The 14,513-nt window shown below is 38.4% G+C and overlaps 1 protein-coding gene across 1 annotated transcript; it reads right to left on the reverse strand.

The window, feature by feature from the left end:
- Positions 1-5,994: 5,994 nt before the first annotated feature.
- On the reverse strand, positions 5,995-12,366 carry LOC122027057 (autophagy-related protein 11-like). Its single transcript, XM_042585862.1, has 5 exons — positions 11,018-12,366; positions 9,251-10,937; positions 7,531-7,751; positions 6,693-6,897; positions 5,995-6,545 (listed from the first exon to the last, which is right to left on the reverse strand). Exons 1-5 carry the CDS (start codon positions 11,983-11,985, stop codon positions 6,150-6,152), a joined length of 3,477 nt encoding a protein of 1,158 aa, XP_042441796.1. The 5' UTR covers positions 11,986-12,366; the 3' UTR covers positions 5,995-6,149.
- Positions 12,367-14,513: the final 2,147 nt, after the last annotated feature.

A 14,513-nucleotide genomic window follows, 5' to 3' on the forward strand; every position in this document is an offset into this window, starting at 1 on the left:
TTCTAAAGTCTACATAAAAATGATAAACTAGGTAATACCGAGCCTAGGGTGACCAGTCTGATTCCACGGAAGTTTTCTACTAGCTGTTAGGATAAATCAGGAAGCGCTCATGACGAATAACCCATAAGCCTAATATCTCGTGATTACGTATCTCATTTGAAGAAAAATTTTCTACAAATATACCGTAACTCAGGATTGAACTATGGATGTTTGGATCATCCTTAGGGCCTTTCTAAAGGCTACATTAAAAAAAATCCCAGGGAATTTTTCTGGGGGGTGATAAATTCAGTTAGACTCATTAACTAGTCCTGGGGTGACTAGCTCGGTCTTATGAAATTTTCCTACCGACTTTCAGGATAAATCAGAAAGTACTCGCGGCAGACGGTCAAAAAACTCAGCATCCTTTGATTACACGTCTCATTTAAAGAAAAAAATTCTATAAATACGTCATAACTATGATCAAATTATAACAATTACACCATTGACCCATGGACAAATGACAATAATTGGTAGATGCCAACCTATTTTTTTATAATAAATTGAGTATGTTCCTATTATCTTTAGGGTGGTAGGATTTTGTTTTCCTCATTTATTTGGTCAATATCTATTGTCATATCAACCTTTAACACAAGGAGTTATAGGCCCGGTGCGGTCAATTTGTCGGGTTCAATGTAATGGTAAGAGATGAGATAGGCTCATGTGCAATGAGGGTTTGATTTCTCTTAAAATATATTATACCTCCCGAGAGTTTGAATCACTATTTTGAGCCCTCCGTTAGACTCTATATGCTTTTTGAATTTTTTTAATGGGATCGATCATCATCAAAATTAATTGGGTTCTAAGAGCTACATATCGGAAAGGAGATCATTTGGATCACTTTTTACAGTTCAAAAGATTTTTCCTTTTCATGTATTGATGGAAATATATGATCCCCATCTATTTTATAAATGGGGATCATATATTCCTATCAATACATGCAAAGAAAATATTCTCAGGAATGTAAAAGCGATATAGAGAATTCGGCCTGTACATACCTACCTACCTTACATTATATTTTGGACAGGGATTATTATTGCTAAAATAATATATATTTTAACGAGGGTTGTTGTGCGTTAATATATATATTTTTAGGGTCAAAATAGAATTTTGTTTAACTTTATGGACGTGTGGGGGCCATGTTCTTAAACCCCCTTGGCCAATTGTGTATTACCGAATGTGTCCCTCGATCCTCACGGATAATATGTGGCTCTTCTCCGTTCTTCTCGACGATCGCAGGAAGCCTCCGCCTGGTCTCCGGTCGGAGCTCGCCGCGGATCTGGCAATCGACCCTCGACGTCGGCGAGAAGTTTACCGTCTCCTTCCTTATTTTCCTCATCATTGAATAGGAGTTCTCATTCTTCAGGTACGTTGCCGATCCCGCCTCGAGTTGCGATCTTTCGTTTTTGTTTCGATGCTCGGTGATTTTTTTTTTCCCTAGATGATTGCGCTACTGCGGATCCATTGGGTTTTTCTTGGGAACTTTCTTTTCCGGGTTTGCTTCTTTGCGAGGCGGAAGATCTATGATGCGTTTGCTGTTTTAGAAGTGGCGAAATGAAACCTTGAATGATAGGGTTTCCACATTTCTGCTTCTGATTCTTGTGCTGTGGGATACGGATCTGTGGAAGCCTTTTTCTTCGTTTACGAAGAATTCATGAAAAGGAAGGACTTTCCTGAGCTATTTACAAGACAAATGGTTGAAACACCGGGAGTAGAATCGATTTGATTGCAAGTGGACGAGTCGGGGAAATGATTTCCGCTCATTGCAAGTGGAAATTGCTTTCCCTCAAAATGCACTTTTTTTTATTTTAAATTGTTCACGAGAAACAAACTTTCCCAAGGATACAAATTTCTCTCATGAACTCTAAACAGAACTTTGGAGATGTGATCTTACTTTGAGACACATGAATTCATGGTGGTGTTCATCTTGAGTTTTCTATGAAAGGTCATCTCCAAATTTCCCAACCTATGCATTTATAGCTTGAGATTCAGTGCCCAAACTTGTATAGACTTTAGTGCCAATTTCCATGTTCTATGAACCATTTGATCCTTATCCATACTTAACTTCAGGAAAGGAATGATGTCAGGTTAGATTCATTCAATTCTTTAACTAGTATATTGTTTGATATCTTCTATTACAATTACTCTTTGTATCATGTTTATAGATCAACCTAAATTCATGCATGGTTTGCTTTCTGCCTTCCAATCTGAAATAATATTCTCAAAATAATGATCTCAATGATGCTAAATTAAGTTTGACTAGTCTATGATGCATAATTGCAGTAATTTAAAATATATGGGATGATAAACTAGAACATTGAACGAAGGGGAGCCTTTGCACAACAGTAAAGTTATTGCCGTGTGACCTTGTGGTCACTGGTTCGAGTCGCGAAAATAACCTCTTGCAATGCTCAATAAACTAGATAACACCGAGCCTAGGGCGACCGTTCTGATTCCACGGAAGTTTTCTACTAGCTGCTAGGGTAAATCAGGAAACGCTCATGACGAATAACCCATAAGCCTAATATCTCGTGATTACGTATCCCATTTGAAGAAAAATTTTCTACAAATATACCGTAACTCAGGATTGAACTGCGGATGTCTGGATCATCCTTAGGGCATTTCTAAAGGCTACATTAAAAAAAAAGCCCACGGAATTTTTATGGGAGTGATAAATTCAGTTAGCCTCATTAATTAGTCCTGAGGGTGATCAACCCGGCCCTATGAAATTTTCCTATCGACCTTTAGGGTAAATCAGAAAGTGCTTGCCGTAAACGGCCAAAAGTTCAACATCCTTTGGTTGCACACCTCATTTGAAAAAAAAAAAATCTATAAATATATCATAATTAGGATCAAATTATAACAATTACACCATTGCCCCAGGGTAAGTAGCAATAATTGGTAGATGCCAAACTATTTTTTATAATAAATAGAGTGTGTTCCTATTATCTTTAGGGTGGTAGCATTTTGTTTTCCTCGAATAATGGTTAGTATCTATTGTCATATCGACCTTTAACACAAGGAGTTACAGGCCCGGTGCGGTCAATTTGTCGGGTTCAATGTAATGGTAAGAGATGAGATTGACTCATGTGCAATGATTTTCTCTTAAAATATATCATACGTCCGAGAGTTTGAATCACTATTTTGAGCCCTCCGTTAGACTATATATGTGCTTTTTGAATTTTTTTAATGGGATGGATCACCATTAAAATTAATTGGGTTCTAAGAGCTACATACCTACCTATCTTACATTATATTTTGGACAGGGATTATTATTGATAAAATAATATATATTTTAACCGAGGGTTGTTGTGCGATAATATATATAGTTTAGGGTCAAAATAGAATTTTGGTTAACTTTATGGATGTGTGGGCCATGTTCTTAAACCCCCTTGGCCAATTGCGTATTACCGAATTTGCCCCTCGATCCTCACGGATAATATGTGGCTCTTCTCCGTTCTCCTCGACGATCGCAGGAAGCCTCCGCCTGGTCTCCGGTCGGAGCTCGTCGCGGATCTGGCAATCGACCCTCGAAGTCGGCGAGAAGTTTACCGTCGCCTTCCTTATTTTCCTCATCGTTGAATAGGGGTTCTCATTCTTCAGGTACGTTGCCGATCCCGCCTCGAGTTGCGATCTTTCTTTTTTGTTTCGATTCTCGGTGATTTTTTTTTTCCCTAGATGATTGGGCTACTGCGGATCCATTGGGTTTTTCTTGGGAACTTGCTTTTCCGGGTTCGCTTCTTTGCGAGTCGGAAGATCTATGATGCGTTTGCTGTTTTAGAAGTGGCGAAATGAAACCTTGAATGATAGGGTTTCCACGTTTCTGCTTCTGATTCTTGTGCTGTGGGATACGGATCTGTGGAAGCCTTTTTCTTCGTTTACGAAGAATCCATGAAAAGGAAGGACTTTCCTGAGCTATTTACGAGACAAATGGTTGAAACACCGGGAGTAGAATCGATTTGATTGCAAGTGGACGAGTCGGGGAAATGATTTCCGCTCATTGCAAGTGGAAATTGCTTTCCCTCAAAATGCACTTTTTTTTTTTTAATTTTAAATTGTTCACGAGAAACAAACTTTCCCAAGTATACAAATTTCTCTCATGAACTCTAAACAGAACTTTGGAGATGTGATCTTACTTTGAGACACATTGAATTCATGGTGGTGTTCATCTTGAGTTTTCTATAAAAGGTCATCTCCAAATTTCCCAACCTATGCATTTATAGCTTGAGATGCAGTGCCCAAACTTGTATAGACTTTAGTGCCAATTTCCATGTTCTATGTACCATTTGATCCTTATCCATACTTAACTTCAGGAAAGGAATGATGTCAGCTTAGATTCATTCAATTCTTTAACTAGTATATTGTTTGATATCTTCTGTTACAATTAATCTTTGTATCATGTTTATAGATCAACCTAAATTCATGCATGGTTTGGTTTCTGCCTTCCAATATGAAATAATATTCTCAAAATAATAATCTCTGTGATGCTAAATTAAGTTTGATTAGTCTATGATGCATAATTGCAGTAATTTAAAATATATGGGATTATAAACTAGAACATTGAACGAAGGGGAGCCTTTGCACAACAATAAAGTTATTGTCGTGTGACCTTGTGGTCACTGGTTTGAGTCGCGGAAATAACCTCTTGCAATGCTCAATAAATCTAATGTGGTTCAATCCTTCCTCGGTACTTTATGCACCGAGCTGCTCTTTAAACCAGAACATTGAACACGGATGTCCTTTCCTTTTCTCAGCTCATGAGGTTTTCTGTCATACTGTTGAATGTAAACTCGATAAAATTGCATGCTTTCGTTGGTTCTAAACCTGTTCTGTGATCGGTAGGTAGATATTTTACTTTATCGAAACTGCTTGATGATATCCTCCTCCTTGATCTTTATCTTTTTCTTGGCACATGAGGTTTCCTTTTATAATGTTCGATATAAACTAGATAATGTTGAATGCTTTCTTCTGTTCTTATACCTGTTCAGTAATTGGACAAATGGAACTGTTGGATGATGTAGCTTCATTTAATATCCCATTTTTTTCCTGTGTTTGTTCAGGGCTACAACTAGTTTGCTGAAATCCAAACAGAATGGTTCTCGATACATTGTTGTCGCCTCATCGAAGGGCTCAAAACACTTTGTCTTTGACCTCTCAATCTAAGAAACAGATGTTGGGTCATTATGAGTTGGGCTCTTGGTCTACCCTTTTTGAGCGACACAGGTTCCTCCTAACAATGCTAGCTCTTCTGGCATTCCTATGCACCGTTTACCTCTACTTTGCGATCACATTGGGCGCTGCTGGCACCTGCTCAGCCTTGTCGGGAGCTGAAAAGGCACTTTGCGAAGCAAAGTCTGTGCTCAAGGGGAAACTAAAATTCTTCTGACTGCAAATTGTTTCTGCAGGATGCATTACTAGTTCATGGAGGCAAACTATAAAAACCTGGTCCCGACTCCCGATCCCTTGATTCATAAAACCTTCGAGATACAGTGATACAAGCACGATGGAGATTCGATTGTTTATTGAGATGCCATTTTACCTGTGAAGTATGGTATGATACAGTTGTTGTACCCTATTTGAGACCTGATATATTCATATGACAATTAATTATTCTTACATTACTTGTGTTGAAGAGTAGAAAATAACAAAGGGCCTTCTTCTCCTTCTTGTGGCAAAAGGTACTCGCTCAATTGTTTCTTCTGGTTCTTGCTTCATTGTTGTGGAGCACAAACTGTTTCATTATTTGCATATTGTATTATTGATAATTAGACAATAGACATTCTTTAAAAAATTAGGATATTTGTTATAATACGAAGGAATCTTGACGTAACAGTAAAATTATTAACATATGATTTGAAGGTCATAAATTTGAGTTACAAAAATAGTCTCTTGTAATGTAAGATAAGATTACGTATAATAGATCCTTCTTCAAAATTTACTTTGATGGGAGTTTCGTCCATTAGGCTGTACCATTATATAAAAAAAAAGAGGGAAACAATTCACATGCAAAGAAACATTAGAAAGTTCTTTTATGTACATCACTACCCTTAAAGTGAATCCTATGTTATGTACAATTTTGATCTTCCTTCATTTCTGCGGCGATGGGGCAAAGATCAGGAAGCTGAATGAATCGTGTCAGGTAGCATCGCAATTGTCACTATGAAGTATTCACAACCTATGGGAAGATTATAAGGGTTCAATGCAGCGGCTGGTTCAATTGACTGATGGTTACCGGTTTCGCTGTTGCGTGAAGCCTCTAGTTGATCACCGTGCTGACTTGTGGGAGACAACACTGGCAGTACGACCTGTCGTTCGATATGCACTATCTGTCCGATCATGAATATTGGATTGATGGAGTATTGTTCCTTAAAGAGGGCAACGGACTCTTCGGAGAGGTAGTAGTTGGGGCAGTTTCGGTTGATTGCCTCGTAGTGTCCAGTGAAGTTCAAAACAAATGCAGCAAGCTCGCGAATTTTGAATCGACCAAAAGTAATTCTCTCCTTGTTTGCCTGTGAGTTTACAATTGAAAGAAACATTAGATGGCATAACTAAGTTCACAAAACCAAACCACTCAGTAGTCCAAGAGCTACTAACTAGAATCGATATCGCAATCTTATCCTTGTCGATTTATGTATTCAGAAGCATTTTCGACCCACCTGTTTCTCCAGTTGAAATTTATTGTATAAGTTCGTAAGTTGCTCGTTCTTCTCTTCGAGTTCCCTAGAGAGATTCCCATGCGCAGCTTCTGCTCTTGAACAACGCTCAGAGAGCTCCGCGTGATGGCGAGACAAAAAGGTTACCTTGTCTATCAAAACCTTTATACATACTTGGAACTCCCTGGTAACATCATCTTCATCCTCACTGGCAAAATTGAAAATGGAAGAGAAGAACAAATGTTTAGAGAAGAAATTGAAGATTTCAATGCGAATTAGTAAATAAAAAGAGTTTAGTTGTCCTGAGCAAAAAAAAAATTTAAGTTTACTAATTCAGGGACCATCAAGAAGGAGAGCTTCGACCCAATAGAGTTGTCATGTGACCTTGAAGTCACGGATTTAAATCGTGAAAACAACTTCTTGCAAAAATATATGGTACGATTGTGTATAATTGACCCAATATGGTCTGACCCATCCCTAGGACTTGCACCGACAGGAACTTCGTGTACCGGGTTATCTATCCATTTAGCCAACTCCACCTAGTAGGATAAGACTTGATTTTTGTTATAATTGAGGGACCATCGAACATAGACTAAGGAAAGAATTCAAACAGCAAGGTTGTGAAGTTGAATGGACTATGGAAAATCAGTCTTGAAGATGGCAATTCGATGTGTATCAAACAAGATGTAAAATAACACCGATAAATAAACAAATCACAGACGCAACTCCAGCAAGATAGGAACAGCAAAAAGAAACATATTTCTGAAAGGTTTCTTTCAGCAATGGTAATCGAACTGTAAATTCGGGGAAAAAATGAAAAAAATAAACTCTCAGTGGATACCTGGGGAGAGACAGAGCAAAAGAATGTAATGAATCCGCAAAACTGGCAATGGCACCAGGAGCAGTAACACAGCTGCGAAATCGGTCAAACAAACTATGCATCTTAACAGCTTTTGAGCGCAAAGCGTTGTACTCCAACACCCTTCTGTCGGCGGCACAAAGGTTAGTGCGAGCATCTTCTCTAGCTTCATGCAGGCAATTGTCCAAATGCACACAGTTCATCTTGCAGCAAGTAAAATTTAAAATTTTGTGAGATGTCTCAGATCCATGAATGTACATCAAAAATAACGAACTCACTGCCACTGGATCAAGTATAAATAAAAAATGTGGAAGCATATTTCATTTTCATGAAGTTTTTGTCACAAAATTGATGAGAAACAACATGAAAAAACTAGAAGTTTCAATCTCTGATTAGAACGATACGGTTTTAGTACCTTATTATGCCATGCCAATTTACAACTCTCCTCTTCCTCCTCCACAATTTTTTTTTAACTACATCGGCTGAGTCAAAGTTTCCCTTCATATAACAGGTTCTCTTCCTCCTCTTATTCTTAGATCTAAATCTAATTTTGCCAGATCAAAAACAAAAAAATTTCTTTCCTTTTTCTATCATCTCTATGCTCCCTAACTGTCAGCCAATTTGCTTGTCTAGAAAGATTCCAACTTGAACTCTCTAGGTTGGCGAGAGACCAACTGATTTCCAACCTCCTATTTTTTTTCTTTTCGATTTTGACACAATTCCATCTTGCACAATATGTCACGAGTTCGAATTGCAGAAAAAGCCCCTTACAAAATACAAGGTAAGGGTACAATAGACCCATGTGGTCTGATCCTTCCCCGGAACCCGCACTAGTAGCAAGAGCTTCATGCACCGGGCAGCCCTTTTGAGTTTTGACACAATTCCATCAATGTCTTTCAAAATATAAGCCACTTCTAGAAGGAACTTCACCATTCCAACGACCCTTGAAAAGATGTTCAAGAAATCAGTCAAGATCAGATGAGTTGTCTATCCTGATAGCCTTGTATCCTTCATAGTATCTCGATTTACATTACTTCCTTATCAACAATTACACATAGACATTAAGTAGTTTTGGTTCTTGTAGTTTCCAAGTCAACTTTATGTTGTTTTAGAGGTGTGAGTCCTTCCGCAATATTACAATCAATTCAATGTTAAACCAAGGAGGCTTCTCTTGAAGACTAATTCAATATTGCCAGGAACTTCGAAAGGCAATGGAAAATTTACACAAAATCAGTTTAAAAAGAACCAAAAATCTATTAGAATTTTTTTTTTTTTTTTGGAAGGTAAATACATATAAAGATCCCAAAGATCACAAGACTATTACAACTCTAGATGTCTATGACATGAAAAGCATCATCAGATCTAAACATCATCACAAAACTACCAACATCTAAGAAAAGAAAGACATCATGAAAGCAACTACTTCCCGACCGAGAGCTCTATCACTTGATGTCCACAAAGCGCCAAACACGTATCTAGACCTTAATCTATTAGAATTTGTTGGATGGCTGCAATGATGAGATACTGGTCTAACAATTGTAAAAACCTACAGGGTGTGTGGAGAACTTCGAGAAGACTGATAAGAGAAGCTTATCATAGCTCTAGGATATGAATCTCTTGATATAAACATGTCTGTATATATATAATGCATATATATGCGCTAGATATTCAACAGGAACTATCAACCAATCTAGAAACTAACCTGAGATTCATCAAGTAGGCTTCGATTCATCTCCCGTTCTTTCTTGACAGAGCTGAACTCCTCCATGGTCACTTTGAGTTTGTTTTCCAATTCATCACACTGCTTTGCCTTCTCCACCAGGGCATTTCGTAGGTCCAATACAAGGGCATCTTTGTTTTTTGATTCCATACCTAGCTCGTCAGAAGTTTCACTCAGTAAAATGTTCTCAGCAATCCCAGCACCAATACTGGATGAATCCTTTGCCATGGTCAACTGGGATGTTATCATTTTCACTGTATCAGCAAGAGGATCGACCTGGCTTTCATCCTGAGGTTGCTCTAGCATTGAAGCATCCATTAAATTATGTGCAGATTTAACAGCATGCAGATTAAGCGTGCCAGAAAGATCACTCATATTCTCATCTCCACCTTCAGCTGCTTGACTCGCTTGTGCATAAACATGATCTATCTTTGGATCCAACAAACCAGATGTGCTCGACACTTCGTCCATAGGCATGGTTAACATGTAAGGTATGTGTGCATCCCCTTCTCCAAAAATATCAAACTTATGGTTATCATTCTTGATGGCTGACATATCGGAATCAGAAACGCCTTTACCTGCAAGTTTTTGCCCCTGCAGATACTGATCCGCCAATCTTTGTTCGAGCTCTTTGATCCTTTTTTCGTAAGACAAGCATTGCTCTTGCTTCATATTTAGCATAGACTTAAGATGATTGGAAAAATCATCCTTCAACCGAAGAGCCTCAGCTGTCTTCTCCTTCAGATTATTCAACAAATCATCCTTTGTCAATGCATCTGAATCGTGTCCAGTATCAGCTTTGAGCACACAAATCATAGCGATCACTGAAGCAAGTTCAGCTTTCAATTGTGCGTTCTCCACTTCCATCTTACTAGTTCCAGCAATGCCCACAGATTCACAACCATCAAGAAAATCAACTTTATCCCCACTTTGTAATGAACTTTCTTCAGATTTAGTGATACTGCTGCTGCAACATGTAGCAGATAAACCTTTCTCTGGAGCATGTTTCTGGGGCATAGAGATCAATCCTACTAAGGTCACTGGTGCGAAACGATCTACATCTACCATGTCGATCTCCAGCAAGTTTCCATCAAAAGGTGTTATATGCACGTCACACTGAGTTGGCAAATCGAGCAATCCCATAGTGTTTAATAGATCATTAGGTATGTATTTGCTCCAAGTTTTCAAGAAGGACTCTCGTCGTCTGATCTCGGTTTCCCTCTCTGCTGCGAGCTTTTCTGCCAGCTGTCCAGCCAGGCCCATGTACAACTTCAAGCAAGATTTCCTTCTTACAATCTCGGCAAGGCATGCTCGATAAGCTTGCCCTACACCATTGACAAATTTTACATTTTCAAACTCCCTGTTTTGATGGCCCATTACCTCTTGAAACACATGAAGTTCATTGATCGTGTCTCTGATATCGAACTGAACTGACTTGACCTTCTGCATACTGAGATGAACCAACAAATTCATGTCGTTTTTCTTCGACTTGCACTTATCTAGCAACATTGACACAACATTATCACAATTTTGCATATTTGGAAGGTGATTTCTTTCGTGCACATCATAAATTCGGCCAAGCACTGACACAGCATCGTGCGGGAGAAGCGAGGGAGAAAGCGAGAGGTCTGAATCATCCACAAGTTTCATAGCAATTTCGACATCCTTACTGCACAAGAAGCATACATACAGCCCAACATTATAATTGATTCAACTCAATCTACAATGACATAGGAATAGAAATCTAACCTCAGTGCTTGCATTACGATTTTCTGATCATTGATAATCTTTTGATGATTTCTGATAGCATTCTCCAATTCTCCCCAACTAGCTGAGATCATAGATGAGATTAAGCTCTCAAACCTTCTCTTCAGCTCCACGAAACCCGTCTTCAACTCTGAAACTTTAGTTTCAAAGAGCCGGTGAGAACTAGAGCAACTATCCACACACTTTCTCTGGTCATTCTCCTTCACGAGATCGAGCAAGTGCTTGCGGTTCTTGGATTGCAATCTTGGGTGGAGCCTCAAGGACCTGAGCTTTTCGACATCGCTCTCGAAGTTCGCGAGGAGCTCAGAGTGGCTCTTGTGCTGCTGGGCAAAGCACCTGACGAATTCCGTGTACCGCAATTGCAGCTTCTTGAATGTGTGTTCAAGATTGCCTCGAGCAGTGTCCAATGCCCTCCCCTGCACCTGCTGCTCCCTCAGAAGCCTTCGGCACAGCTCCAACTTCACCTGAGAGCGTCCGAACAAGGCGTTGGCGACCTGGAAGTGGTGCCGGAAGTGGCGCTCGTACGAAACCAACGCCTTCAGGGCGGGGTCCGGCGCATTGTCCAAAGGGTGGGGGTCGTTGGCCGGAGAAGGCGGCGGGGGGACGGCCGGCATGGGGACATCGATAGCTTCCAGGGGAGGCCTGGGGGAGTCGGCGTGGAGCCTGGCCTTGTTGTAGAGAAAGACCTCGCGGTCGTCCTGGGGGAGCTTGTAGTAGGACAAGGTCTGCTGTGCGTCCAGCGAGGTGTTGCGGCAGAGCAGGAGCTGGTCGACCAAGGCGATGCCGCAGAGGGCCTCGATCGAGCGCTGGATGGCCTCGACGGGAGTGGACCCGCCGCACTGGAACTCCAAGCTGTGCCCGTTCTCAGCGACGTGGACCAGGAGCTTCTTCCCGAGGACCACGTCCTCGGCGGCGGCGGCGGTCGACGTTACCATCGACCCGGAGCTCATCTTCCCCGCCCCCAAATCGAAGCCCTAGTCGCCAAAAATCCACTCTTCACCCAAAAAAACAGCCAAAAAAAACCCTTTCCCCCTCAAATCCCCAAGCTCAACACAATCCCCGCCCCAAATTCAAGCAAAGAACCCACAAAATAGCACGAATTGTACCAATCCATAAGATGAACAGGCGCGAATTCGCCGGCGACAACTCGTAACGATCGGAGGCGACCGAGTAAACGAATTTAAAGCGATTTTTACGAGATCACGATAGATTCCCAACAACAGCTGCGGAATTGGATGAAATCAAAACAGCCAATGCAATGATTGCGATCCCTCTCTCCGCGAGGATTTGCTTGCGAAGTTGGATAAAGATTGAGACAGTCTCCGAAGAAATTGTCCGGTTGTTTATAAATAATTGAACGAAACAGCGACGAGACCTTCAGGCGCGATAAAATCATCCACATTAACAATTAACAATTAATGTTATGAAAAGAAATATTAAAATATTAACTTCTTAAAAATATATATATTTATTTTGTATTAAATTATTAAAATATTTTTCCAATCGGAACCTTTACTAAGTAACTCCCGAAATTAAATTAATGCTCTTTTTAAGAATTTCCCTTATAAGTTTTTTATTCTCTAAAAAAAAAACTAAATACTCTTATTTTAAATACTCTTATTAAGTTTTTTCTTACCATTTCTCTAAAAATTTTATAAATACTTTAGACTGATAATATTAAAAAAAATATTTTTCTTGACTTTTTAATTATGATTTGAGCATGGATTTAACATACTCTTATTTTAATTAAATATAATATTTATTTTTAGTAATTTAATTTGTGATATAAAAAATTAAATTAATTTTTTTTATATAGAAAAGTAAGTAGTAGGGATCCTCTGGTCCGCAATTTACGGACCAGAGGATGGTTCACTGTATGAGGACTATTAATTTGGATGGAGTCCACTTTTAAATTAATAGGGTACATCCAAATCAAGGGTCTATAATAGTGGACCATCCCCTATTCCATAAATTACGGACCAGAAAATCTATCCTGGTGAGAATAAATTTATTATTTAATTATTTTTTTAAAAAATAATTATATGTATTTATGTATTATATTAGCTATACGAAGCGCGCAATAACTAGTTTATATTAAAAATTACAATTTATATATGATTTTGAATACATTACTGCAATTTATGAAAAATTTTACTTGATTTTTTTAAAAAAAATACTCAAAATGTATGGGTTAAAGGACGTATTTGTGTTTAAAATATCCCTTCGTCCATTATAATTTCAAATTAAATCGAATTAATTTTTTTTACCCTAATCAACTAAACGATCACAAATCCTTTTATGGTTGTAGGAGTCATAGTCACCCCTCAAACATTCATTCATTATGAATCACTAGGGCCTTAAAGGAGTCAAATCGAACAATTTTTATGAATTTTTAAATTTTATATTTAATAGCATAATTGAGTCAAGTCAAACATAAAATAATTAAGTTGTTAAAATAATTTAAGTGTATTTGATTGTTGCAAAATTTTATAATTTAAAGATTATTAAGTTTAATAATATAAATTTATTTCTTTAATTATCTATTGATGAAAATTTTATTAATGAATATGATTCATATGTGAATATTGTTCACAAACTTTGTTAGAAATATTATTTACGAATATTTTTTAATCATTGTTCATGAATATTAAGAAGCTAAATACATATGTTCTAACTTGTTCATTTAATTTAACGAATTATTCAAACTCATTCATTAATTAATTTCATACTTATCAAATCAGACTTATCTATAAATGTTTGTTCATTTATAGCTTTAAAGATCACAATGAGACTCACGACTGTGAGATCATGATGTGGCTCATAGCCACAAAATCATAACAAAGCTCACGGGTGCAAAATCGTAGGCAAGCTTATACTAAAAAATAAATCACTACGATAGATCTAATGGTGGAGCCAACCCCAATGATCTATCCAGATTGTGGGTCATAAGCGTTGATACTAATGTTGTCATCTCAGATTAGGCCCCTCTTTCAAATGTTATCATACCGAACTAGCCTCTTCCTTCTGTTGTTGATGTCGATATCACCATCCCAGCCTAGCTTTCTCTTTTACTTATTTTTTTTTTCCTTCCTCACTCATAAATCTCCTTCTCATCCTCATTGGGGTCCCGGGCGAGTAGCCATAAATATGATTCCACCCTTGGATGGAGCATATTTTGGCCCCGAGTCTCCACCTGTCACATGCGAATGATTTCATCGTTTATCACATATTTTGACCCCGAGTTTGTGGTCACAAAATCACTTTGCACTGAGCTTATGGTTGTCTCAAATTCATGATAATTTTAAAATATTTTTTTAATTAATTTTTAGCCAAGCAAGTCATGGCCGACATGAGTATGTATGCAGAGGAGAGAAGAGTGTGACTTAATTTTTTTAAAGTTACCATCAGATATTCAATTTAATTAAGTAGAAAGTATTTGAAACAGACTATTTATCAACTCAACATTTTAAAATCAACA

The sequence above is a fragment of the Zingiber officinale genome, chromosome 10A, assembly GCF_018446385.1.
Source record: "Zingiber officinale cultivar Zhangliang chromosome 10A, Zo_v1.1, whole genome shotgun sequence".
Taxonomy (NCBI): domain Eukaryota; kingdom Viridiplantae; phylum Streptophyta; class Magnoliopsida; order Zingiberales; family Zingiberaceae; genus Zingiber; species Zingiber officinale.

Bases quoted from the DNA above. Each gene is read 5' to 3' on its own strand.
- LOC122027057 (XM_042585862.1), bottom strand. From the start codon at position 11,985: ATGAGCTCCGGGTCGATGGTAACGTCGACCGCCGCCGCCGCCGAGGAC. The intron at 10,938-11,017 runs GTTAGATTTCTA...CTTCTTGTGCAG, and splicing joins ATCGTAATGCAAGCACTGAG to TAAGGATGTCGAAATTGCTA. The intron at 6,546-6,692 runs GTGGGTCGAAAA...GTAAACTCACAG, and splicing joins AATTTCAACTGGAGAAACAG to GCAAACAAGGAGAGAATTAC.